The sequence below is a fragment of the Oncorhynchus kisutch genome, linkage group LG5 (assembly GCF_002021735.2).
Source record: "Oncorhynchus kisutch isolate 150728-3 linkage group LG5, Okis_V2, whole genome shotgun sequence".
NCBI classification, from domain to species: domain Eukaryota; kingdom Metazoa; phylum Chordata; class Actinopteri; order Salmoniformes; family Salmonidae; genus Oncorhynchus; species Oncorhynchus kisutch.
This window is the reverse complement of record NC_034178.2, coordinates 518,218-546,049: the sequence shown is the minus strand read 5'-3', so window position 1 is coordinate 546,049 and position 27,832 is coordinate 518,218. Positions and strand designations below refer to the sequence as shown.

Sequence of the window (27,832 nt, the reverse complement as noted above, 5' to 3'; positions counted from 1 at the left end):
CGCTTCAGGCGCTCTTTCATGGCCTGGACGTCCTCACTGGTCACGCTCTCCAGGTCTTCTGTTGCCCAGGACCCCTCATGCCCCCCAGGAGAGACTCCTCGTCCCCCAGCCTCACTCATCAGCTGTTGCTGCTGTGCCTCCCCCCACTCACTCCTCGCTCTGTACTCTTCGTTCCTCCTCTGCCACTCGCGGCGATGCTCATGCCATCTTCATCCCCATCCTCTGTATCCTCCCCACCGTCGCCAGCGTCTTTTCCAGGCAGGGCCAGGCCCTCTGTCGTCTCTGCCCGTTCCAGGCCCATCCGCAGCCCTCCAAAAACACCGTCTCTGAGGGCGGCGGCTGCGGCAGACGAGGCCACGCTACTCATCACGCTTTGGCTGTCCTCCTCCTCCTCCATCATGATGGAGTGGGCCTTCACGCCCATCATGCTCTCTTCGTCGTCAAACAGGTGGGCGCGAGTGTGAGCGTCGATGACGGAGCATTGGCTGAGGGTGTCGTCATCATCGTCATCACGCTCCTCTAGTAGCGTCTCGTTGAGCTGACGCAGCTGTTTAGGAAGCCCTCGTTGGGGTTGATGGGTCGCTTCTTCCTCAGAGTGGTCAGTGCCTCCATGATGGTCATGTGTTGGAAAATCATGAGGTAGGCAGCCACCAGCACAGCGGAGCGGCTCTCGCCCATCATAGAGGACACCAGGACCTTACCTGCAGGAGAAGAAGACAAAAACACACTTCCCATTGGTTACACTTGACATAAGAAATAACTATTTTCCAGGTTTATATGTAGTTAATTAAAGATACATTTGCAACGTAAGGGATAAGCAAATGACAATACTGATTTCATGAATCTGAAAGTATTAGGTACCAGTTGATAATAACAGCTGTAGCTGTAGGAGGCTAATACATTTTATGTGCAGGTAGAGCCAGCATGACGTCTGCTCTGCAAGGACACTCTATAACCAGCAGAGGGCTGTATTCCCTTCCAGTTGTGACTGTATCACTCCTAAACACTGTACCCCCCATTTATAAACTCTGACATCATAACCCATGATATGATAACCCCCAAGGTGCCAGGTTTGAAATGTGATACGTTGCCTACTCCCTCCCTGTAGCGGAAAGGACAGCGAGGCCCCGCAGACCCAAACCTATGACATGAATACTAGTTACTACTGCCTGACATTTAACCTGATTCTTAACAAATATGTGTTTATTTAACTCAAGTGGTCAGTGGATCTAATCTATTTGGGGTTTTAATTAGAGTTGGGGCGGTGGGGGGGTTGAAAAGCTTTAGAAGATGATTCACCCGCCTAAACAGAGTCCAGATATAGCTAGGCTATCCCTGTCCATTGGCTCTGAGTGAACCCCCTAAAATAAGACTGACGGCCACCCCTGGTTATGATGAGTAATTAGGAGTAGTCTATAGATTAGTCTAGAATCTAGATGGAACTCCAAGTAGTCTCTGGATTGGTCTAGAGATGGAATTCCAAGCCTCATCATCACTGGGTCCAGTTAAGCCAAAGCAAACAATCCAGAGATTGGTTCTACTATGTCCAGGTCAGCCCAGACTCAAGGTCAATGGAAATGGGAGAAAAACATGAGATCACACAAGAAGACGTTCATATCGTATCCATTAAATATCCTGGTAATAGCTCTCCCTCGCTGTCTGGTAGAATAGGTGGAAGTTTCACCATATTACTTTCATCAATCAAATCCAGGTAGATCTACAAATGCATAGGGTGTAGGGTCTGAGGTGGGTCCATTGAGAATTGGGCCTTGATCCACCAATAAGAACACACAAAAGAACACTGACTCACCCTTGTGTGTCAACAGGGCCTCATCCAGGAACTCAGCGCAGGTTCTGAAGTGAGGGGAGATGTCAGACTCTGCAAAGTCATCTACCTCGATACCCATGTAGCCGATGTTCATGCCAGCGTAGAAGGCCTCCCCTGTGTAGACCCCGGTACCGTGGGCAGCGTTCAGGATGTGGGTGATACCCATGCGCTTCAGACGAGCTTTATTGACAGCCACGGATCTGCAAAACAGAGGAAGGAACAAGCAACGCTGTTGTTGTTGTGGTCAGGGCACTTTTACAAAGTATTATAAACTGGGTGGTTCGAGGGATGAATGCTGGCTGGCTGACAGCCGTGGTATATCAGACCGTATAACACGGGTATGACAAAACATGTATTTTTACTGCTCTAATTACATTGATACCAGTTTATAATAGCATTAAGGCACCTCTGGGATTTGTGGTATATAGCCAATATACCACGGCTAAGGGCTGTATCCAGGCACTCTGCGTTGTGTCGTGCATAAGAACAGCCCCTAACCATGGTATATTGACCATATACCACACCCACTCGGGCCTTGTTGCTTAATTATACCATAGGAGGTGAACAGCTATCTATCTGTCATTCTATTGACACTCAGTGAAGTTGTCCTATGGTGAAAGTGAGGTGGGGATAAATCTAGCTTTAATGATGTTCCATGAGCTATGCATATAACACTGTATTTTGAAGGGCGGAGTGTGTGTGTGTGTGTGTGCTTGTGTGTGATGGGTGTATGGGGATATGTAATGTATACAGTAACTTCCACGGCACAGTGAGTGACTCACTTCTCAGCGATGAATATGTTGTTCCACACCTCGTCCACGGGGTTGTTGGGGGCCTCCAGGCGGTCCTGTACCATGGCCCGCTGGATGTCCATCACACAGGGGGTGTTATAGGGGCTGCGGTCATCGATCATGTCCTTCACCCGGTTGTACAGGTCCTCCACCATCAGCTGTTCCGCTGTCTCCAACATGCTGTCTGGGGTACTCTCTGCCCTGATACCCCGTTGTGGGAGCTCTGAGGAAAGGAAAGAGCAGACTATTCAGATACACACACACACACACACACACACATAATTCATTGCATCTAAACGTGTAAGTAGGCTACAGACAGTGGCTAGATTGAAGGAAATTACTGGGCTGCAAAACTCCCCACCCTCTGTGTCAGTCTTTACAAACCATACCAGGAGTATGTCACATTTGCAGACAGCATCCGTTAAGGATAGACAGCTGCTGCAGGGACACACTGTTAGAAAGCAAAGTAACCTATTCAAAGTTAGTTAGGAGCATAATTGTGGTGTGTTGGCGAACGCATTACCCCAATCAGACAGTCTAGCTATGGATAATGGCTTGGACGTCTCTAGCTGGATATTGCCATAATGAACACATTGTATTCTCAGGTAAGAGATAGAGGTGATTACTCTAACGCTACAGTATAATCAAATCAAACTTTATTTGTCACATGCACCAAATACAACAAGTGTAGACTTTACCATGAAATGCTTACTTACAAGCCCTTAAAACCTCATAAGGATCCGCCCCTTTAAAAAAAACATTTTTGTCTAAAATGACATAACCAAATCTAAATGCCTGTAGCTGAGGCCCTGAAGCAAGGATAGGGCTATTCTTGATATCATTTGAAAGGAAACACTTTGAAGTTTGTGGAAATGTGAAAGGAATGTAGGAGAATATAACACATTAGATCTGGTAATGCAAGAGAAAGGCCATAATGTATTATTCCAGCACAGGTTCCATTTAGATTTTGGCCACTAGATGACAGCAGTGTATGTGCAAAGTTTTAGACTGATCCAATGAACCATTGAATTTCTGTTCAAAATGTTGAATGAAAACTGCCCAAATGTGCCTAATTTGTTTATTAATAACTTTTCAAGTTCAAAACTGTGCACTCTCCTCAAACAATAGCATGGTATTCTTTCACTGTAATTGCTACTGTAAATTGGACAGTGCAGTTAGATTAACAAGAATTTAAGCTTTCTGCCAATATCAGATATGTCTATGTCCTGAGAAACTTTCTTGTTACTTCCAACCTCATGCTAATCGCATTAGCCTACGTTAGCTCAAACGTCCCATGTGGGACCCACTGATCCAAAAGGGCAGTTCAAGAAGAGTTAAGAAAATATTTACCAAATAAACTAAAGTAAAAATGTTTTTTAAAGTAACACAATAAAAAAACAATAACGAGGCCATATACAGGGGGTACCGAGTCAGTGTGCAGGGGTACAGGTTAGTTGACGTAATTTGTACATGTAGGTAGGGGTGAAGTGACTATGCATAGATAATAAACAGTGAGTAGCAGCAGTGTAAAAAACAAATGGATGGTGGGGGGTATCAATGTAAATAGTCCGGTGGCCATTTGATTAATTGTTCAGCAGTCTTATGGCTTGGGGGTAGAAGCTGTTAAGACTTGGTGCTACGGTACCGCTTGCCGTGCTGTAAGTCTATGACTTGGGTGACTGGAGTCTGATGGGCTTTGTATGGGCTTTCCTCTGACACCGCCTATTATATAGGTCCTGGATAATAGAGCATTGCAGTGCACGCTGTATGTATTCAAGGTCTCTCTGGACTGTCTTGGATTAATTATTGAACTGCTTTTTAAGCAAAATACAATTAACCCTTGTTTGTAATATAAGTATCTTTGTCAGGCCGAAGAGAAGTAGCTTTGTCCGAGACATTGTGTAACCAACCGAATGGCCAAAATTAAACCACAGCTTTATCTCTATGGGACAAATACAATATGTATGTGGAGCCAGGCACACGCAATGTGCTTGGCACCAGTACAGTATTTTTTAACTAGGCAAGTCAGTTAAGAGCAAATTCTTATTTACAATGACAGCCTATCAGGGAACAGGGGGTTATTTTTACCTTGTCAGCTTTGGGATTTGATCCAGCAACCTTTCGGTTACTGGCCCAACACTCTAACCACTAGGCTACCTGCTGCCCCAAGCTGATCTGTATAAGGTGAACCTGCAAACAGGACTAGTGGTGGCTGTTTTTTCCCGGCTTTCTTTGTGGTTCCACCCTTCAACTTTCTTTAACCTTTCGAGAGCTTGGGACTATAAGGTTCTATCTGTATTTTAGTCAACATGTAGTTATTGACAGCCTTGTTCTGTTCAATGTTCTCTACCTTTACAGTAGTCTAAATACCTCAGTTCATGTTAAGTTCAAAAGAATACAAGATAAAAGTAGTTCAAACTACTCATTCAAACCAATCAGGGTTCAGAACTTCAAAGCCAATTATCTCAGAATCATCTTTTTCTAGATAGAACCTTATAGTCACAAGCACTCACTTTGTCAACAGCCATGCTTCTCTAGGTGAACAGCATTTATAAAATTGTATTCTGCCAATATGAAAGCTTTCATTTAGATGTTTTAAATCATAATGTTCAGATCCACTCACCAAGTCAAAAAAACAGCATGTGAGTTATGTGTGGTTGGTGGAATGAATCTGTATCTCACCCTCGTTGATGATTTGTTTGGCAGCTATAGCTGAGGACAGGTGAATGGGCTCCATATAGATGCTCTCGGCATCCGACCCTGATATCATGGAGAATCTGGACTCCGAGATCACGGAGAAACTGCAAAAGTATAGAGACATAGTCATAACCATATAAATATAATTACTAAGCAGACCGAGGGGGGGGGGGGGGGGGTGGCAAATATATGTAATGTCAAATACTGGAGGTGTGATTGATTTAGCCTGACATGCAGGGTGGGCGGAGTTGGCACTTTTGGGACATTTAAACAGCTTTGAAAATTCATTTGAGTCATTGGGAGGTGTACTTGTGGATATATTTCAAGGCCTACCTTCAAACTCAGTGCCTCTTCGCTTGACATCATGGGAAAATCAAAAGGAATCAGCCAAGACCTCAGAAAAAAATTGTAGACCTCCACATGTCTCGTTCACCCTTGAGAGCAATTTCCAAACGCCTGAAGGTACCACATTCATCTCTACAAACAATAGTATGCAAGTATAAACACCATTGGACCACACAGCCGCCATACCGCTCAGGAAGGAGACGCGTTCTGTCTCCTAGAGATGAACGTACTTTGGTGCGAAAAGTGCAAATCAATCCCAGAACAACAGAAAAGGACCTTGTGAAGATGCTGGAGGAAACAGGTACATAAATCTATATCCACAGTAAAACGAGTCCTATATCGACATAACCTGAAAGGCCGCTCAGCAAGGAAGAAACCACCTGCCAAAACCATCATAAAAAAGCCAGACTACGGTTTGCAACAGCACATGGGGACAAAGATCATACTTTTTGGAGAAATGTCCTCTGGTCTGATGAAACAAAAATAAAACTGTTTGGCCATAATGACCATCGTTATGTTTGGAAGAAAAAGGGGGAGGCTTGCAAGCCAAAGAACACCATCCCAACCGTGAAGCATGGGGGCGGCAGCATCATGTTGTGGAGGTGCTTTGCTGCAGGAGGGCCTGGCGCACTTCACAAAATAGATGGCATCATGAGGGAGGACATTTCTGTGGATATATTGAAGCAACATCTCAAGACATCAGTCAGGAAGTTAAAGCTTGGTCGCAAATGGGTCTTCCTGTAAGGGGCGTGTGACTGGCTGCAGGGAAGTCAGGCGCAGGAGAGCAGAACTGGGTAATAACCGGAGCAGTTTAATAAGCAAAACCAACGGTACCCAGAACAACAAAATATGGGTACAAAATATCCTGTGTTGAACCAGTCAGAGTGCACAAGCACTAAACATCAAACAATTTCACACACAGACATGGGGGAACCAGGTGTGTGGGAAAACAAGACAAAACAAATGGAAAATAAAAGGTGGATTGGCGATGGCTAGAAGACCGGTGATGTTGACCGCCGAATGCCGCCCGAACAAGGAGAGGAACCGACATTGGCGGAAGTCGTGACACTTCCAAATGGACAATGACCCCAAGCATACTTCCAAAGTTGTGGCAAAATGGCTTAAGGACAACAAAGTCAAGGTATTGGAGTAGCCATCACAAAGCCCTGACCTCAATCCTATAGAAAATTTGTGGGCAGAACTGAAAAAGAGTGTGCGAGCAAGGAGGCCTACAAACCTGACTCTGTTACACCAGCTCTGTCAGGAGGAATGGGCCAAAATTCACCCAACTTATTGTGGGACGCTTGTGGAAGGCTACCCAAAATGTTTGACCCAAGTTAAACAATTTAAAGGCAATGCTACCAAATACTAATTGAGTGTATGTAAACTTCTGACCCACTGGGAATGTGATGAAAGAAATAAAAGCTGATATAGGTCATTCTCTCTACTATTTTTCTGACATTTCACATTCTTCAAATAAAGTGGTGATCCTAACTGACCTAAGACAGGGAATTTTACTAGGATTAAATGTCAGGAATTGTGGAAAACTGAGTTTAAATGTTTTTGGTTAAGGTGTATGTAAACTTCCGACTTCAACTGTATGTATTTGATCCAGGTCTAGTGTGCATCATAGTGTGTGACAGTAGTAATCAGTTCTTGTGAGCACTTCTGATGAAAGATGTTCTATATGCTATAAAATTGACATGGCTATACTCTCTACAAATTGACCAAATTGTGCTTGGAAGCTGGACAATACATTTATTTAACACACTATTAGAGCCCTTGTCACGCCCTGACCTTAGAGATCCTTTTTATGTTTCTATTTTGGTTTGGTCAGGGCGTGAGTTGAGTTGGAGTGGGCATTCTATGTTTTGTGTTTCTATGATTTTCTATTTCTATGTTTTTGCCGGGTATGGTTCTCAATCAGGGACAACTGTCTATCTTTGTCTCTGATTGGGAACCATACTTAGGTACCCTTTTTCCCACCTGTGTTTGTGGGAAGTTAACTTTGTTAATGGCACATAGCCTGAAGCTTCACGGTTTGTTTTGTATTGTTTATTATTTTGTTGGCGTCATTTCGAATAAAAGAGAAAATGTACGATCACCACGCTGCACCTTGGTCCAGTTCCTTCAACAGCCGTGACAGAACTTCTCACCACCAAAGGACCAAGCAGCGTGGTAAAGAGGACTCCTGGACATGGGAGGAGCTCCTGGATGGTAAGGGACCCTGGAGGCAGGCTGGGGAGTATCGCCATCCACGGGAGGAACTGGATACAGCTAAGGTGGAGCGGCAACATTATGAGGGAACACGGCTGGCAAGGAAGCCCGAGAGGCAGCCCCCCCAAAAATATTTGAGGGGGCACACCGGGAGTGTGGCTGAGTCAGGTTGAAGACCTGAGCCAACTCCCCTTGCTTACCGTGGAAAGCATGTGACTGGTCAGGCCCCGTGCTATGGGGTGATGCGCACTGTCGAGGCATTCTATGTTTTGTGTTTCTATGATTTTATATTTCTATGTTTTGGCCGGGTATGGTTTTCAATCAGGGACAGCTGTCTATCGTTGTCTCTGATTGGGAACCATACTTAGGTACTCTTTTACCCACCTGTGTTTGTGGGAAGTTAACTTTGTTAATGGCACATAGCCTGAAGCTTCACGGTTTGTTTTGTATTGTTTATTTTTTTTTCGGTGTCATTTCGAATAAAAGAGAAAATGTACGCCTACCACACTGCACCTTGGTCCAGTTCCTTCAACAGCCGTGACAGCCCTGGGTGGGTCTTTTCCCATTACAGAACTACAAGAACAGTGGGTCTCCACGTATGCTTACCTGCTGGGGGAGGGACAGCGGAGATAGTGGGACTGAATAGATTTGACCTTAGTCGCCTCCTTTTCTCTCTCTCCATCAGGCACCGTCTGATCGCCCTCGCTCGGTGACGCCATGGCAACGCAATCCTTCCTTTCTTGTCTTCAAGGATGTGGGAAACAGAAATTCCTCTGATTCACAGACGAAATTCATTGGTGAAACAAGCTCAGATTAGAATTCAAGGAATGTACTAATGGACAAAACACAAACTATTGCAGACACAAATACACACAGAATATGGTTGATAGTTACTGTGTTTTCACTGGATTCCCAAACACAATTATGTGTGTTATGAAAGCAGACATTACTCTTTCAAAAATAATCTAGTTCTTGATCCTGGAAAGATGTTCCAGGAAACCTGAATGTCTCTGTCATTACTATAACATTAAGGAAACCTGAATGTCGCTGTCATTACCATAACATTAAAGCCTGAATGTCTCTGTCATTACTATAACATTAAGGAAACCTGAATGTCTCTGTCATTACCATAACATTAAAGCCTGAATGTCTCTATCATTACCATAACATTAAGGAAACCTGAATGTCGCTGTCATTACCATAACATTAAAACCTGAATGTCTCTGTCATTACCATAACATTAAGGAAACCTGAATGTCTCTGTCATTACCATAACATTAAGTGCTAACCTTGCCTCATAAGAAGTGCATCATTCTAACATATTGCTATTTCTTCACAGCCACATAAACATCTAAGACACACAGCCTCCATGTGTGGATCATGACAGACTAGAGAGATGAAAAGGGCTGTATCAACTGTTCATTACATAAATCCAATAAACATGATGAGGTACGTATGCTTCATCACTCTTAACCCTACTGATAGTCAACAGGCAGTCACTTACTGTCACAACTGAAAAACTGCAATCATCTGAGATTATACTGAAAGCATGAATATGTGTATGTGTTTTGTGTGTGTGTGTGTGTGTATGTCAGCCTGAGTATTTATTTTTAGCAACAAGGACAGCTGCACAGAGCCTTCAGGCCCAGTGGTGTGACAGAGCAGTGAAAAGAGGGTGAAGATACCACAGTTCTGTCCCGTAACCTCCCCTCCCCCCACAAAGGTGAACCTAACCTCGACCCCTAACCTCAGACGTTGTCTCTTACCTGAGCTGGTTTTAGCTGTGGTCCGCCTTTCACTGTCGGGACGTTGGGACTGTGGGATTGTAGGGGGCCGAGAGAGAGACCTAAACCAAACTTATAAGAGAGTCCCCAACCCTATCTGCCGCCCCCTCCCCCACCCTTACCCCTTTGTGGACACTCCCCCTGACACCTTACACCCCTGTGACATCACCACAGCTTCTCTCAGAGGAACATTATTAATCCTGTGAGCCTGGGGTCCAGCCAAGTCCAGATACAAAGGTGCAGCAATTGGTTAAACACACACAAATATCTGTTTATTTAGATGGACAATGGATGCACGTCTGATTCGTCTTATAAATCTGTTATTATTTGTGTGTGTGTGTGTGTGCATGTTTGATTGTCATTCTATTTAGGGGGTCTGCAGTCTGTGTTATCTCCAGCTGACAATGTGTCTGGCTCTAAATATATATATATATATAGAGAGAGAGAATGCACCTACCTAAGGACACACAGAGACACACACTGAGACACACACATAGACACACACACACTGAGACACACAAGGACACGCACACACACACACACACACACACACACACACACACACACACACACACACACACACACACACACACACACACACACACACACACACACACACACACACACACACACAGAGATACACACAGAGATACACACAGAAACACACACACAGAGACACTAACACACACCATCAAAGGTTTGGACACACCTACTCATTCAAGGGTTTTTCTTTATTTTTGCTAATTTCTATATTGTAGAATGATAGTGAAGACATCAAAACTATGAAATAACACATATGGAATCATGTAGTAACCAAAACAAGTGTTAAATGAACCAAAATATATTCTATATTTGAGATTCTTCAAAATAGCCACCCTTTGCCTTGATGACAGCTGTGCATACTAAACTAATAAGAATATATTTTAGATTCTTCAAAGTAGCCACCCTTTGCCTTGATGACAGCTTTGCACACTCTTGGCATTCTCTCAACCAGCTTCACCTGGAATGATTTTCCAACAGTCTTAAAAAATGTTTTATATACTTTGTTTTTATTGCAGGAACACAACGGAAGTACAAATAAAGTAAAATAAAAGAAGAACAAAAAAGATCTGTCAGTTACAGTGCACGTCATACCTTCATCATATTAGTTACATCTTTGAATGTTTTGACCTTTTTCAAGTACGAAACGTATTTTCCCAGTATTCCTGACCTCTCTCCTCTTGTGTTCAAAGGTCATATGCTCCATGCGGTGTCTTTCTTTTACAATGTCTATCCATTGTGTCACTGTGGGAGGGTCTTTTTGTAGCCATTTCCTAGTGATAGGCTTTTTACTGGCTGCCAGTAGGACCTTCAAGAGGTACTTTTCTCTATTGTGTAAATTATCAGGTATTTCACCCATGTACAAAGAAATGAATGTTTGTTCTATGTCAAATCCCATTATTTTTTCCAATGATAGATCTTATTTCTCCCCAGTAGGTTTAGGCTTCGATTGCGGGGCAAGTCCAAAAGATCTGAGAGTGATCCACCCTCGATAGGCCGCATTCTCTCCAACAAGGATGTAGGGAACCAGTCTGTTTTGATTTCAGTTTAGGTGTTATGAAGAAACGTATAACATTCTTCCAACAGAATTCTCTCCATGGCCTTGAGTTGGTGGAGCTTTGTTGAGTCTCTAATATGTTCAACCATGTTTCATCAGTTATTTCAATGTTCAGTTCCTCCTCCCATTTCTTTTTAATATAGTTTGTAGAATGTTTCTTTGAGGATTGAATGCCCAAGTAGAGATTTTAGAGTTTTTTTGTTACTCCCCAAGTTGTATGCGTTAGTGAATACTTGGATTAATTTTGGAAGTGCTCGAGGGTCAGTCACTTTTATCTCCCTTAAGAAATAGTGTCGAACGTGTAGGTATCTGTAAAAATCTTGTTTATCCGAGCCATGTTTTTTACTTAGGTCCCCATTCCTTATAATTGTAATGAATGATGTGATGCCTTTCTGCGTCCATTGTTGAAATCTGCTGTCCTGAGTTGCAGGGATGAAGCTGGGGTCGTATGCGGGCCAACTCAGCAGTTTGATCTCTCTGTCTAAATTATTTTGCTTAACTACCCTAAACCATGTCTTCAGAGAGAAATTAATCTACTGATTTTGTCTACTGTATATTTTTATTACCATGTCCTTATTTCCCTAAACTGACTGTATGGGTATCTCTGTCAAAGTAGTCTCCATGTCTTTCCATTTGGATTCGTATTCTGAATTGCACCAACACACCAGAGGTCTCAATGGGCTGACACATAATCATCTTTTAGGTTTGGTAAGGCCATACCCCCACAGTTGTTTGGTAATTGTAAGGTTGTATATCTAGTTCTTGGTCTCTTCCTGCTCCAGATAAACCTTGATATCCGTTTATACCTAAACTGTTTAGGCGGGATTTCTATGGGCAGTGATTGGAACAAATACAGTAACCTCGGCAGGATGTTCATTTTGATTGTTTCAATTCTACTACTAAGATCTAAGGGAAGTGACTCCACCTGTCTAGGTCATCATATATTTTCTTGTTGATGTGATCGTAATTCATGTCAAAGTTTGGGTGTATGTTTTGGTAGATATACTCCAAGATATTTAATGGATGAAGAAGTCCAGTGGAAGTTATACCTGCTCTTCCTGTGGGGTATAATTATATACTAGGGCTTGGGTCTTGTGTACGTTAAGCACATACCCTGAATATGTTCCAAATGTTTATAAAACATCCATCAATCCAGGTACACTTGAGCCTGGGTCTTTAAGGAATAACAGAACGTCATCAGCATACATGCATATCTTATGTTCACTGCCTCTTATTGTCACTCCCTCTAAGGTTGGGTCCTGTCTTATTGCCTGTGCTAATGGTTCGAGGTACAAGGAGAAGAGTGTGGGTGAAAGATTACAGCCTTGTCTTGCCCCTCGCTCTAATTTGATCGTTTGTGACAAATGTAAATTTTTTCTAGCGGTCGGACGCGAATATAGTGTTTTGATGCACTGTGTCACTTCTTTGTTGAAACCAAATCTTTCCATAACTTGGAATAGGTAATCTCATTGAATCAAATGCTTTTTCTGCATCTAGACTGATTAATATTACACTTGTCTTATACTGAGTAATGTGGTCCATGACATGTAGTCTTCTCCTTATATTGTCCTGTGTCTGCCCATTTTGTATGAAACCAGTTTGATCTCCGTCAATCAATTCTGGGATTATGTTCTCCATTCTTTTGTCTACTATTGATGCATATAATTTATAATCCGTGTTAAGAATTGCGATAGGTCTATATGAACTGCATTCCTTCTTATCTTTACCCTCTTTTGGGATTACAGATATGATGGCCTCTCTCCATGACGGTGGGAGACCCCCTCCCGCAGAGTCCAGTTAAAACAGGTCTTAAGTAGAGGTGTTAGTTGTTCTCTGAAGGTCTTGAACCATTCTGAAGGGAAGCCATCAGGGCCTTAAGTAGAGGTGTTAGTTGTTCTCTGAAGGTCTTGAACCATTCTGAAGGGAAGCCATCAGGACCTTAAGTAGAGGTGTTAGTTGTTCTCTGAAGGTCTTTAACCATTCTGAAGGGAAGCCATCAGGGCCTTAAGTAGAGGTGTTAGTTGTTCTCTGAAGGTCTTGAACCATTCTGAAGGGAAGCCATCAGGGCCTTAAGTAGAGGTGTTAGTTGTTCTCTGAAGGTCTTGAACCATTCTGAAGGGAAGCCATCAGGGCCTTAAGTAGAGGAGTTAGTTGTTCTCTGAAGGTCTTGAACCATTCTGAAGGGAAGCCATCAGGGCCTTAAGTAGAGGTGTTAGTTGTTCTCTGAAGGTCTTGAACCATTCTGAAGGGAAGCCATCAGGGCCTTAAGTAGAGGTGTTAGTTGTTCTCTGAAGGTCTTGAACCATTCTGAAGGGAAGCCATCAGGGCCTTAAGTAGAGGTGTTAGTTGTTCTCTGAAGGTCTTGAACCATTCTGAAGGGAAGCCATCAGGGCCTTAAGTAGAGGTGTTAGTTGTTCTCTGAAGGTCTTTAACCCTTCTGAATGGAAGCCATCAGGGCCTTAAGTAGAGGTGTTAGTTGTTCTCTGAAGGTCTTGAACCATTCTGAAGGGAAGCCATCAGGGCCTTAAGTAGAGGAGTTAGTTGTTCTCTGAAGGTCTTGAACCATTCTGAAGGGAAGCCATCAGGGCCTTAAGTAGAGGTGTTAGTTGTTCTCTGAAGGTCTTGAACCATTCTGAAGGGAAGCCATCAGGGCCTTAAGTAGAGGTGTTAGTTGTTCTCTGAAGGTCTTGAACCATTCTGAAGGGAAGCCATCAGGGCCTTAAGTAGAGGAGTTAGTTGTTCTCTGAAGGTCTTGAACCATTCTGAAGGGAAGCCATCAGGGCCTTAAGTAGAGGTGTTAGTTGTTCTCTGAAGGTCTTGAACCATTCTGAAGGGAAGCCATCAGGGCCTTAAGTAGAGGTGTTAGTTGTTCTCTGAAGGTCTTGAACCATTCTGAAGGGAAGCCATCAGGGCCTTAAGTAGAGGTGTTAGTTGTTCTCTGAAGGTCTTGAACCATTCTGAAGGGAAGCCATCAGGGCCTTAAGTAGAGGTGTTAGTTGTTCTCTGAAGGTCTTTAACCCTTCTGAATGGAAGCCATCAGGGCCTTAAGTAGAGGTGTTAGTTGTTCTCTGAAGGTCTTGAACCATTCTGAAGGGAAGCCATCAGGGCCTTAAGTAGAGGAGTTAGTTGTTCTCTGAAGGTCTTGAACCATTCTGAAGGGAAGCCATCAGGGCCTTAAGTAGAGGTGTTAGTTGTTCTCTGAAGGTCTTGAACCATTCTGAAGGGAAGCCATCAGGGCCTTAAGTAGAGGTGTTAGTTGTTCTCTGAAGGTCTTGAACCATTCTGAAGGGAAGCCATCAGGGCCTTAAGTAGAGGAGTTAGTTGTTCTCTGAAGGTCTTGAACCATTCTGAAGGGAAGCCATCAGGGCCTTAAGTAGAGGTGTTAGTTGTTCTCTGAAGGTCTTGAACCATTCTGAAGGGAAGCCATCAGGGCCTTAAGTAGAGGTGTTAGTTGTTCTCTGAAGGTCTTTAACCCTTCTGAATGGAAGCCATCAGGGCCTTAAGTAGAGGTGTTAGTTGTTCTCTGAAGGTCTTGAACCATTCTGAAGGGAAGCCATCAGGGCCTTAAGTAGAGGTGTTAGTTGTTCTCTGAAGGTCTTGAACCATTCTGAAGGGAAGCCATCAGGGCCTTAAGTAGAGGTGTTAGTTGTTCTCTGAAGGTCTTGAACCATTCTGAAGGGAAGCCATCAGGGCCTTAAGTAGAGGAGTTAGTTGTTCTCTGAAGGTCTTGAACCATTCTGAAGGGAAGCCATCAGGGCCTTAAGTAGAGGTGTTAGTTGATCTCTGAAGGTCTTGAACCATTCTGAAGGGAAACCATCAGGGCCTTAAGTAGAGGTGTTAGTTGTTCTCTGAAGGTCTTGAAGCATTCTGAAGGGAAGCCATCAGGGCCTTAAGTAGAGGTGTTAGTTGTTCTCTGAAGGTCTTGAACCATTCTGAAGGGAAGCCATCAGGGCCTTAAGTAGAGGTGTTAGTTGTTCTCTGAAGGTCTTTAACCCTTCTGAATGGAAGCCATCAGGGCCTTAAGTAGAGGTGTTAGTTGTTCTCTGAAGGTCTTGAACCATTCTGAAGGGAAGCCATCAGGGCCTTAAGTAGAGGAGTTAGTTGTTCTCTGAAGGTCTTGAACCATTCTGAAGGGAAGCCATCAGGGCCTTAAGTAGAGGTGTTAGTTGTTCTCTGAAGGTCTTGAACCATTCTGAAGGGAAGCCATCAGGGCCTTAAGTAGAGGAGTTAGTTGTTCTCTGAAGGTCTTGAACCATTCTGAAGGGAAGCCATCAGGGCCTTAAGTAGAGGTGTTAGTTGTTCTCTGAAGGTCTTGAACCATTCTGAAGGGAAGCCATCAGGGCCTTAAGTAGAGGTGTTAGTTGTTCTCTGAAGGTCTTTAACCCTTCTGAATGGAAGCCATCAGGGCCTTAAGTAGAGGTGTTAGTTGTTCTCTGAAGGTCTTGAACCATTCTGAAGGGAAGCCATCAGGGCCTTAAGTAGAGGTGTTAGTTGTTCTCTGAAGGTCTTTAACCATTCTGAAGGGAAGCCATCAGGGCCTTAAGTAGAGGTGTTAGTTGTTCTCTGAAGGTCTTGAACCATTCTGAAGGGAAGCCATCAGGGCCTTAAGTAGAGGTGTTAGTTGTTCTCTGAAGGTCTTGAACCATTCTGAAGGGAAGCCATCAGGGCCTTAAGTAGAGGAGTTAGTTGTTCTCTGAAGGTCTTGAACCATTCTGAAGGGAAGCCATCAGGGCCTTAAGTAGAGGAGTTAGTTGTTCTCTGAAGGTCTTGAACCATTCTGAAGGGAAGCCATCAGGGCCTTAAGTAGAGGTGTTAGTTGTTCTCTGAAGGTCTTGAACCATTCTGAAGGGAAGCCATCAGGGCCTTAAGTAGAGGTGTTAGTTGTTCTCTGAAGGTCTTGAACCATTCTAAAGGGAAGCCATCAGGGCCTTAAGTAGAGGTGTTAGTTGTTCTCTGAAGGTCTTGAACCAAGGGAAGCCATCAGGGCCTTAAGTAGAGGTGTTAGTTGTTCTCTGAAGGTCTTGAACCATTCTGAAGGGAAGCCATCAGGGCCTTAAGTAGAGGTGTTAGTTGTTCTCTGAAGGTCTTGAACCATTCTGAAGGGAAGCCATCAGGGCCTTAAGTAGAGGTGTTAGTTGTTCTCTGAAGGTCTTGAACCATTCTGAAGGGAAGCCATCAGGGCCTTAAGTAGAGGTGTTAGTTGTTCTCTGAAGGTCTTGAACCATTCTGAAGGGAAGCCATCAGGGCCTTAAGTAGAGGTGTTAGTTGTTCTCTGAAGGTCTTTAACCCTTCTGAATGGAAGCCATCAGGGCCTTAAGTAGAGGTGTTAGTTGTTCTCTGAAGGTCTTGAACCATTCTGAAGGGAAGCCATCAGGGCCTGGAGACTTGTTTACTTTTAGTTGAGATATTGTTTATTCATTTCTTCGGTGGATATTTCTCAAGGTAGTCCATCATGTTGCTCTGTCCCAATTGAGAGGAGATCCTCTTAGCTCCAAGGTGGCATAGCAGTTCAGACGTCTTTTGTCCTCGTCTTGTCGTGTCCTGTATATATATATATTTACAACTTTTTCACATACATTTTATTTTTTATTTTCCATCAACTCATCTTCAAAACACTCTCCTGCAACCCGCCTCACCAATGTATATTTATAAAAAAGTATTATTTACCTCAGATCTGTAATCCTCCAAGAAGCTAGCCAGAAACGCCAGGAGGCTGGCCTGAAACTAGCCAGAAGCTAATCCAGAAGCTAGTTCAGAAGCTAGTTGGCTCCTTTACTGGCAAGTCGTTGGTGTTCAGCTAACCACGGTTTGTGGTCATCGGCTATCCTTTGGCTCGAAAGTCTATCGCCAGTTCTGTACGGCGCAGCGCGGCTCGGAGCGGAGCATACCGGACCAATTTTTCTCTCTATGTCCCTGGATTTCGACTGCTCTCTGGACATTCATGCCCGGATCTCACAGCTAGCTAGCTGCTATCCGTGTGACTATCGGCCTTCGTTGATTCCGGAGCAAACATCAATTGTTCCGGAGCTAGCAAGCTCCGTCAATCACTCCTGAGTTCCATCAATCGCACCTGGGCTGCAGTCGCCTATCCGGACCCGTTTTGCTGCCTTCGCGGAGCCCCACCGGGCCTTCACAACTGGACTGCCGACGTTATCTACCCGAAGGAGTTATTCGGCTGGCTCCTCCGTCGCGACGTTACCTGAACGCCCATCTGCGGCCTGCTAACCGTTAGCTGTCTTACCGGCTGCTATCTGAATAGACAATCGGACAATTTTTTTAATTATTTTTTAATTATTATTATTATTATGTTTTCTTCTTGGGCCTCTATAACTATATCTATTGTTTTTATTTTTGTTGTTGTTGTGTGATTTGGATTGATCCCCTCTACCACACGGAACCCCACTAATCTACTGACGGAGCGCAGGAGGTGGCTAACAACAGACCTCCATCCTATGCTAGCTTGCTACCGATGCCCTAGCTAGCTGTCTAAATCACCAACCAACCTCTCCACTCACAGGACCCTTTTGATCACTCGACTAAGCATGCCTCTCCTTAATGTCAATATGTCTTGTCCATTTCTGTTCTGGTTAGTGTTTATTGGCTTATTTCACTGTAGAGCCTCTAGTCCTGCTCACTATACCTTATCCAACCTATTAGTTCCACCACCCACACATGCAATGACATCTCCTGGTTTCAACGATGTTTCTAGAGACAATATCTCTCTCTTCATCACTCAATACCTAGGTTTACCTCCACTGTATTCACATCCTACCATACATTTGTCTGTACATTATACCTTGATGCTATTTTATCGCCCCCAGAAACCTCCTTTTACTCTATGTTCCAGACGTTCTAGACGACCAATTCTCATAGCTTTTAGCCGTACCCTTATTCTACTCCTCCTATGTTCCTCTGGCGATGTAGAGGTGAATCCAGGCCCTGCAGTGCCTAGCTCCACTCCTATTCCCCAGGCGCTCTCTTTTGACGACTTCTGTAACCGTAATAGCCTTGGTTTCATGCATGTTAACATTAGAAGCCTCCTCCCTAAGTTTGTTCTATTCACTGCTTTAGCACACTCTGCCAACCCGGATGTTCTAGCTGTGTCTGAATCCTGGCTTAGGAAGACCACCAAAAACTCAGACATTTTAATTCCAAACTACAACATTTTCAGACAAGATAGAACTGCCAAAGGGGGCGGTGTTGCAATCTACTGCAAAGATAGCCTGCAGAGTTCTGTCCTACTATCCAGGTCTGTACCCAAACAATTTGAACTTCTACTTTTAAAAATCCACCTCTCTAAAAACAAGTCTCTCACCGTTGCCGCCTGCTATAGACCACCCTCTGCCCCCAGCTGTGCTCTGGACACCATATGTGAACTGATTGCCCCCCATCTATCTTCAGAGTTCGTGCTGCTAGGCGACCTAAACTGGAACATGCTTAACACCCCAGCCATCCTACAATCTAAACTTGATGCCCTCAATCTCACACAAATAATCAATGAACCTACCAGGTACCTCCCCAAAACCTTAAACACGGGCACCCTCATAGATATCATCCTAACCAACTTCCCCTCTAAATACACCTCTGCTGTCTTCAACCAAGATCTCAGCGATCACTGCCTCATTGCCTGCATCCGTAATGGGTCAGCGGTCAAACGACCTCCACTCATCACTGTAAAACGCTCCCTGAAACACTTCTGCGAGCAGGCCTTTCTAATCGACCTGGCCGGGGTATCCTGGAAGGATATTGATCTCATCCCGTCAGTAGAGGATGCCTGGATATTTTTTTTAAATGCCTTCCTAACCAACTTAAATAAACATGCCCCATTTAAGAAATTTAGAACCAGGAACAGATATAGCCCTTGGTTCTCCCCAGACCTGACTGCCCTTAACCAACACAAAAACATCCTATGGCGTTCTGCATTAGCATCGAACAGCCCCCGTGATATGCAGCTGTTCAGGGAAGCTAGAAATCATTATACACAGGCAGTTAGAAAAGCCAAGGCTAGCTTTTTCAAGCAGAAATTTGCTTCCTGCAACACTAACTCAAAAAAGTTCTGGGACACTGTAAAGTCCATGGAGAATAAGAACACCTCCCAGCTGCCCACTGCACTGAAGATAGGAAATACTGTCACCACTGATAAATCCACCATAATTGAGAATTTCAATAAGCATTTTTCTATGGCTGGCCATGCTTTCCACCTGGCTACTCCTACCCCGGACAACAGCACTGCACCCCCAACAGCAACTCGCCCAAGCCTTCCCCATTTCTCCTTCTCCCAAATCCATTCAGCTGATGTTCTGAAAGAGCTGCAAAATCTGGACCCCTACAAATCAGCCGGGCTAGACAATCTGGACCCTTTCTTTCTAAAATTATCTGCCGAAATTGTTGCCACCCCTATTACTAGCCTGTTCAACCTCTCTTTCGTGTCGTCTGAGATTCCCAAAGATTGGAAAGCAGCTGCGGTCATCCCCCTCTTCAAAGGGGGGGACACTCTTGACCCAAACTGCTACAGACCTATATCTATCCTACCGTGCCTTTCTAAGGTCTTCGAAAGCCAAGTCAACAAACAGATTACCGACCATTTCGAATCTCACCATACCTTCTCTGCTATGCAATCCGGTTTCAGAGCTGGTCATGGGTGCACCTCAGCCACGCTCAAGGTCCTAAACGATATCTTAACCGCCATCGATAAGAAACATTACTGTGCAGCCGTATTCATTGATCTGGCCAAGGCTTTCGACTCTGTCAATCACCATATCCTCATCGGCAGACTCGACAGCCTTGGTTTCTCAAATGATTGCCTCGCCTGGTTTACCAACTACTTCTCTGATAGAGTTCAGTGTGTCAAATCGGAGGGTCTGCTGTCCGGACCTCTGGCAGTCTCTATGGGGGTGCCACAGGGTTCAATTCTTGGACCGACTCTCTTCTCTGTATACATCAATGAGGTCGCTCTTGCTGCTGGTGAGTCCCTGATCCACCTCTACGCAGACGACACCATTCTGTATACTTCCGGCCCTTCTTTGGACACTGTGTTAACAACCCTCCAGGCAAGCTTCAATGCCATACAACTCTCCTTCCGTGGCCTCCAATTGCTCTTAAATACAAGTAAAACTAAATGTATGCTCTTCAACCGATCGCTACCTGCACCTACCCGCCTGTCCAACATCACTACTCTGGACGGCTCTGACTTAGAATACGTGGACAACTACAAATACTTAGGTGTCTGGTTAGACTGTAAACTCTCCTTCCAGACCCATATCAAACATCTCCAATCCAAAGTTAAATCTAGAATTGGCTTCCTATTTCGCAACAAAGCATCCTTCACTCATGCTGCCAAACATACCCTTGTAAAACTGACCATCCTACCAATCCTTGACTTTGGCGATGTCATTTACAAAATAGCCTCCAATACCCTACTCAACAAATTGGATGCAGTCTATCACAGTGCAATCCGTTTTATCACCAAAGCCCCATATACTACCCACCATTGCGACCTGTACGCTCTCGTTGGCTGGCCCTCGCTTCATACTCGTCGCCAAACCCACTGGCTCCATGTCATCTACAAGACCCTGCTAGGTAAAGTCCCCCCTTATCTCAGCTCGCTGGTCACCATAGCATCTCCCACCTGTAGCACACGCTCCAGCAGGTATATCTTTCTAGTCACCCCCAAAACCAATTCTTTCTTTGGCCGCCTCTCCTTCCAGTTCTCTGCTGCCAATGACTGGAACGAACTACAAAAATCTCTGAAACTGGAAACACTTATCTCCCTCACTAGCTTTAAGCACCAACTGTCAGAGCAGCTCACAGATTACTGCACCTGTACATAGCCCACCTATAATTTAGCCCAAACAACTACCTCTTTCCCAACTGTATTTAATTTTAATTTATTTATTTATTTTGCTCCTTTGCACCCCATTATTTTTTATTTCTACTTTGCACATTCTTCCATTGCAAAACTACCATTCCAGTATTTTACTTGCTATATTGTATTTACTTTGCCATCATGGCCTTTTTTGCCTTTACCTCCCTTCTCACCTCATTTGCTCACATTGTATATAGACTTGTTTATACTGCATTATTGACTGTATGTTTGTTTTTACTCCATGTGTAACTCTGTGTCGTTTTATCTGTCGAACTGCTTTGCTTTATCTTGGCCAGGTCGCAATTGTAAATGAGAACTTGTTCTCAACTTGCCTACCTGGTTAAATAAAGGTAAAATAAAATAAATAAATAAATAAAAAGTGAGTTTTAAAAAAATGCTCTATTGTCTGTGCATCTGCCCTCTCTGGTTGCTTGTACAGATTTGTGTTATATGATTCAAAAGCATTCTGTATTTCATCTAATTTGCATGTGATTTTCTTTGTTTTGGGGTCTTTTATTTTGAAAATGGTATTCTGTGCTTGTTGTTACCTGACTCCCCATGCTAGTAATTTGGTTGCTTTTGAGCCTGCTTCATAATATCGTTGTTTCAGGAACCTGAGCTTTTTCTCTACTTCCTCTCTATAAATCTGGTCAATTTCCTGTTTTACCTTTTGAATCTCTCGTAATATAAGAGGGTCTTTGTATTGACTATGAGATCGTTCTAAGTTTCTTAGAACAGGGTTTCCTGTAATTTCAGCAGTTTCTGTGCTTTAATCATTTTCTTGAGAGATGATGTGGCTATGATCTTTCCTCTAATTACCGCCTCAGCTGCATCCCACAATGTAGCAGGAGATACTGCCCCATTATCATTATTCTCCAGATAGATGTTCATTTCTGTCTTTATTGATTCCTTGAGTGCTGGATCATTCAGTCTGCTTGTATTAAGTCTCCATAGAGTATTTCTTGGTTTGCTATCAAGGTGTAGAGTGAGGTAAACTCTATTATGATCTGATAAGTCGCTCTGCCAGATCCTACAATCCTTAAGCCTGTGTCTATCTGCACTGTACATGAAAAAATAGTCTAACCTGGAGTATTCAGTGTGGCGGGCTGAGTAAAAAGTATATTCCTTATCGGTCTTGTGGGTGTCATGCCATACATCGAGCAGTCCTAGATCCTGCATTATCCTATTGATCTTTTTAGCAACTAGACTCATTTTCCTATTTTGATTTGTGCTGTCCAATTTTGAGTTTAGAATTGTGTTAAAGTCCCCTCCACAGATAAGAGTGCCAGAGGTTTCTGTGGTAATTATATGAAACACCTTCCTTCCATGTCACTCCCTGGGGGGGCGTATACATTAAATAATGTAACTTCCTTGTTATCCAGTTTACATTTAACAAGTATAAATCTACCCTCCTTGTCTTTTATTTCTGACATAAACTCTAAATGAACTGAATTTGGTGTCAAGATTGCAACTCCCCTTCTACCCATTTTGTAAGAAGAAAAAAAGTTTTCCTATATCTCATTTTCTTGAGTTTCTCGTGTTCAGGTGTGGATAAGGGAGTTTCTCGTGTTCAGGTGTGGATAAGTGAGTTTCTCGTGTTCAGGTGGATAAGGGAGTTTCTCGTGTTCAGGTGGATAAGGGAGTTTCTCGTGTTCAGGTGTGGATAAGGGAGTTTCTGGTGTTCAGGTGGCGAGGTCAGTACAGGTGCATCAAAGCTGGGACCGAGAGACTGAAAAACAGCTTCTATCTCAAGGCCATCAGACTGTGTGGCTGCTGCCAACACACTGACACTGACTCAACTCCAGCCACTTTAATAATGGGAATTGATGGGAAATGATGTAAATATATCACTAGCCACTTTAAACAATGCTACCTTATATAATGTTACTTACCCTACATTATTAATCTCATATGCATACGTATATACTGTACTCTATATCATCGACTGTATCCTATCATCGACTGTTTCTCGTGTTCAAGTGTGGATAAGTGAGTTTCCTGCCACAATAGTATGTCAACTTCTCTGCCGTTTCATCTTTGCTATGACCTTACTTCTCTTGATGTTACTCCCCAGTCCGTTTACATTGAGACTTATTATGACCTTAAATTCCCCATGATGCATCGATATACATTTTAAAAACCTGTGCACCATATCTGCCTGCTTATCTTGAGCCTAAAAATGAACTAAAATTCAAGAGCGATAATACTTTGGTATTTGGACTCCCATGTCAGAGGACTGTCTCTTGCCTCTGGGGTATGAGGGGATGAGCTTGTCCGCAGGATGGGCCCCTCGCTCAGATATGAAAATGCGTGACGTCACAAATAATAAGGGCGCCTATTTCGTCGATTATACACATCGGTTAATTACAAGTGAAAACTATATTGGTCATGCTTGCATATCATGAATCCTCCCCTCGATATGCCCTTCTGTCGCCCCGTTGTCAATGTGTCATTAATCCTTAGTTAAAATATATGTTATTAACGTGACGCTACTTAGTGTGTTCATAAAGAACACACATTTGGCCAGTCACCCTTGTTCAGCATTGGGGGGAAAATAGGGGAGATATTATACCTATTGCCATGTCAACCGTAACAACCCAACGTCTTAACAGCTCGCGGTAACTATTAATTCGGTTAAATCCGATTCAGTATCTTCCACCTTCCCGTTGGAAATGCCTGAGTCTCTCTCGGATGTGAACGTTCTCTCTCCGAGGTGGTTTCCCTCTTTCTCCATGACCCTGCTTGTCGACAACGATCCATAGGAGAGCCTGTTCGAGTCTTTCCCCCGGTGATTTCGCCTTTCTCCTGGCGGTATACTCCACAGGGATGCCCCTCGACTTCAGATCCTCAGCCGCCTCGTCTTGCATGCTCGTATGTCACCGGGCCATTTTCCAGAAATACCTGCATTTTTGCCGGGAATGGTGTTTGGAAGCGTATACCCTACTCTTTAAGTGCTTTCTTAATGGGGGTGTAATCTTTCCTTCTTTTCAGTATCTCTCCCGCTTAGTCATGATCAAAGAACACTCGTTTGCCTTGGAATCTAACAGGATTTTTCCAGGTTGCATGTAAGACTTTCTCTTTGACTGAGAATTTTAGGAACCGTACTATTATGGGTCTTGGTGGGGCGCTACTGAGAGGGTTTGGGGCCAGAGCTCGTGTGCTCTCTCAATTCCCAGTGTCGTCAGTGTCGTCTTCAAGTCTGTCTTTGAATCGACCATCCACGAATTTGGGCATAGAGTCTTTTTCTGGCCCTCTACTACGTTATAAAGTCTAATGTTGTTTCGACGTGAGAAACCCTCGAGTTCTGTCACTTTTACCTGTAGTGCGTGTTGGCTTTTCAGTGACTGTTCAAGTATTTCCTTGACTGTGGAGTTCCATCTGTCTGTTTGCCCAATGCGCTGTTCTGCGTTCCCATTGTTAGTATAATTTCATTATTCCAATATGTTTTCATTAATTGAATTCACTTAGTCTATTTTATGAGAATTTGTAAGATTTTTATTAGTATAAAATAGACAGAGACCAGTCTTATCAAAAATAGATAATAGTATTTATTCTCGGAGCGCACTGCCATGTAACCACGAACAACAGTTTATATACAAATTATGACGTCATAGGTATTCTTTCTCCCAACAGTTCAAAAGTTCATTAGAGATAAACCTTCCGAAGTTTTCATCCATCACTATTCAGCAGACAGTTCCAGCTAATGGAAAACCTAAGAAGACACATACTGCCTTATCTAAACATTCCAGAGCTAAGTGGAGTCGGTTCAAGCATAGGTTAATTACCCTTTCTGCTTACTTAAAAAAAAAACTTCCAATCTTCTCCAACCTGGCTGGAATGGTATTTATTACCCCCTGTTTCAGGCTCCACAATCCCTCACTTATGAATTCATATTGTTAATCAGATATAATAAAACAGAGTATAAGTTTACTTAGTTACAGTTCTATTTAAAATGGGGATATTGTTTAGTCATTATTCCTAAAATTCCTAAAACCCATTCTTGTAGATATGCTGTGAAGTTCTTCTTTGTTTTCTCCAAGTTTCTGGTTAATGTCCTTCTTGAACTCATTTAGTTATTTTCTTACATCTTCTCGAAGTTCCTCTCGTAAGCCTGTGAGCGCCTCGCGCAATGCCTCCTTTATCACCTCACGAAATGAGAGTTCTTTTGCTGCTGCTATCTTATTTGCGCTGGCATTAGCCATCTCGGGTTCATCAACGATTATATCTTCTGCTGTCTTGTTACGGGCTGTTGCTGTAGCTCCGCGACCTTTTCCTATTTTCCCCTTTCCATTTTGCGTAAGTTATTACAATGCTCAGAGTAAATACTTGAATTTAGGGTGGGGGGGATACCCAACCGATGTGCAGTGTGAAAAACTAGGCAGCCATTCCTAAGTTGTGTCACCGGAACCCCCTTTTCCAACAGTTTTGAAGGAGTTCCCACATATGCTGAGCACTTGTTGGCTGCTTTTCCCTCATGTCACGAACCGGCTCAAAGCCCGTAACAAAGGGAGACAACGTGGAGATAAGGAGTAACAAAATATATATTTATTAACTAAAGCAACTAAGGAAAATATACAATGGTGTGTGTAATCAGTAATCAGTAGTGTAAGTGAGTGTTTTGCATGAATGTGATAATGCAGGGTGTTGAAAGGTGCCAAAGCAAACAAACAAAAGGCCACCAAGAACCACAACACAATCTACAAAGGTGTCTGCATGGAGAGAGTCTCTTCCATGAATGTGGAAGAGGTATATTTATCCTGGGAGACACATGGCCCAGGTGTTTCCCATGAAGCTGACGACCCTCCCAACTCCACCCACCGGCATCCTAATAAGGAAACAAGAACAGACAGAATACGGCAGACAGAGTGGGAGGGTCGTCACATTCCCCCCCATAAAACCGGGGACCAACAAGGACCCCGGAACATCATACCAGCCTCTGCGTCCCAAATTGACACAGCCTCTGCGTCCCAAATTGACACAGCCTCTGCGTCCCAAATTGACACAGCCTCTGCGTCCCAAATTGACACAGCCTCTGCGTCCCAAATTGACACAGCCTCTGCGTCCCAAATTGACACAGCCTCTGCGTCCCAAATTGACACAGCCTCTGCGTCCCAAATTGACACAGCCTCTGCGTCCCAAATTGACACAGCCTCTGCGTCCCAAATTGACGAGGGGTTATGTGTTCACACCTCCACCTGCACCAACCAACCTCCTCCTCCCCAGACCTCAGCAACCTTTGTGCATAGGAAGCAATATTTAAGAGGAAAGAAGAACACGACCAGGAAGGAACAGACATTATGAGGGGTTATGTGTTCACACCTCCACCTGAACCAACCAACCTCCTCCCCAGACCTCAGCAACCTTTGTGCATAGGAAGCAATATTTAAGAGGGAAGAACACAAGACCAGGAGGGAACAGACAGGAAAGATAGAACATGACAACCCGAAACAATGGTCAGTCACGTAAACATTCAGAAACATGGCACAAAAGACCAACAGCTACAAACTCCAACGAAAAGAACATCAGGGTCCTTCTTAATTTTTACAACTCCCAACGATTCATAGTCACTTCCAACGATTCATAGTCACTGCCAACGAAACAGAATTTCACTAATTTCAATCATTTAACCTTGTAGTGTTCAGCGATCTTCAACGGCTGTTCTTTAGTACATAATTCTAACAGGTCCTCTGATGGAAAGCGAATGAACTTGTATACATGAGACACCATAGTCATAAGTAAATAATCTTGCTCAACCCCTCTGCTGAGCACATCAGACCACAACCAGAGAAATGACAATCACCCTGAGCACCACAGAAGAGAGATGAGATACGGAGCTTCCCCAAAACCTACAATAACTCAACCCTAGTCTTCGTGCAGATTTGCGGTGGGTATTTACGCACTGTAGCCCGCTGGCAAGGAAATAGAACTCCCCAGCATGCTGGCAAATTCCACCAAGCCACGGATGTGCCCCCGAGACAACTGCTCAGTCCACAGACACCACACAAAAATAACAAACATTTAACCATGTCCAACATGTCCAAAATTTAAACACGTCGCTAAGCCTATCAGGGGAAAAAGGCTATAGCTCCGGGTAGCAAGTTCCACTACCCTACACAAATCTCCTGAGGTACACAGCCGATTTACTCACCTCCTCAGACTGACTTCCCAACAGAAAGTAGAACAAGAGTTTCCAGGCTAGGCAGGGCCTGGAAACTAACCATTCTCTCTCCAACGCAGCACACAAACCAAACAACAAAGACAACCAATACTGGGCCTATCAAACTCAATATGCAAACCAAACACGTACCTCCACGGTCTCCCAAACCAATAGTTCAAAGATCCCGGATGAGCTCCCACTTGTCACGAACCGGCTCAAGCCCGTAACAAAGGGAGACAACGTGGAGATAAGGAGTAACAAAATATATATTTATTAACTAAAGCAACTAAGGAAAATATACAATGGTGTGTGTAATCAGTAATCAGTAGTGTAAGTGAATGTTTTGCATGCATGAATGTGATAATGCAGGGTGTTGAAAGGTGCCAAAGCAAACAAACAAAAGGCCACCAAGAACCACAACACAATCTACAAAGGTGTCTGCATGGAGAGAGTCTCTTCCATGAATGTGGAAGAGGTATATTTATCCTGGGAGACACATGGCCCAGGTGTTTCCCATGAAGCTGACGACCCTCCCAACTCCACCCACCGGC

General features: G+C 43.7%; 1 protein-coding gene across 1 annotated transcript in view; it reads right to left on the bottom strand.

The window, feature by feature from the left end:
- The window catches only part of LOC116374070 (inactive dual specificity phosphatase 27-like), a 168,559-nt gene extending 158,792 nt beyond the window's left edge, over positions 1-9,767 (bottom strand). The window contains 8 exon segments of the mRNA XM_031823846.1: positions 38-191; positions 194-555; positions 558-701; positions 1,811-2,028; positions 2,611-2,842; positions 5,302-5,420; positions 8,485-8,651; positions 9,645-9,767. Of these exon segments, the coding sequence (XP_031679706.1) occupies positions 38-191; positions 194-555; positions 558-701; positions 1,811-2,028; positions 2,611-2,842; positions 5,302-5,420; positions 8,485-8,597 (1,342 nt within the window). The 5' untranslated portion in view covers positions 8,598-8,651; positions 9,645-9,767.
- Positions 9,768-27,832: the final 18,065 nt, after the last annotated feature.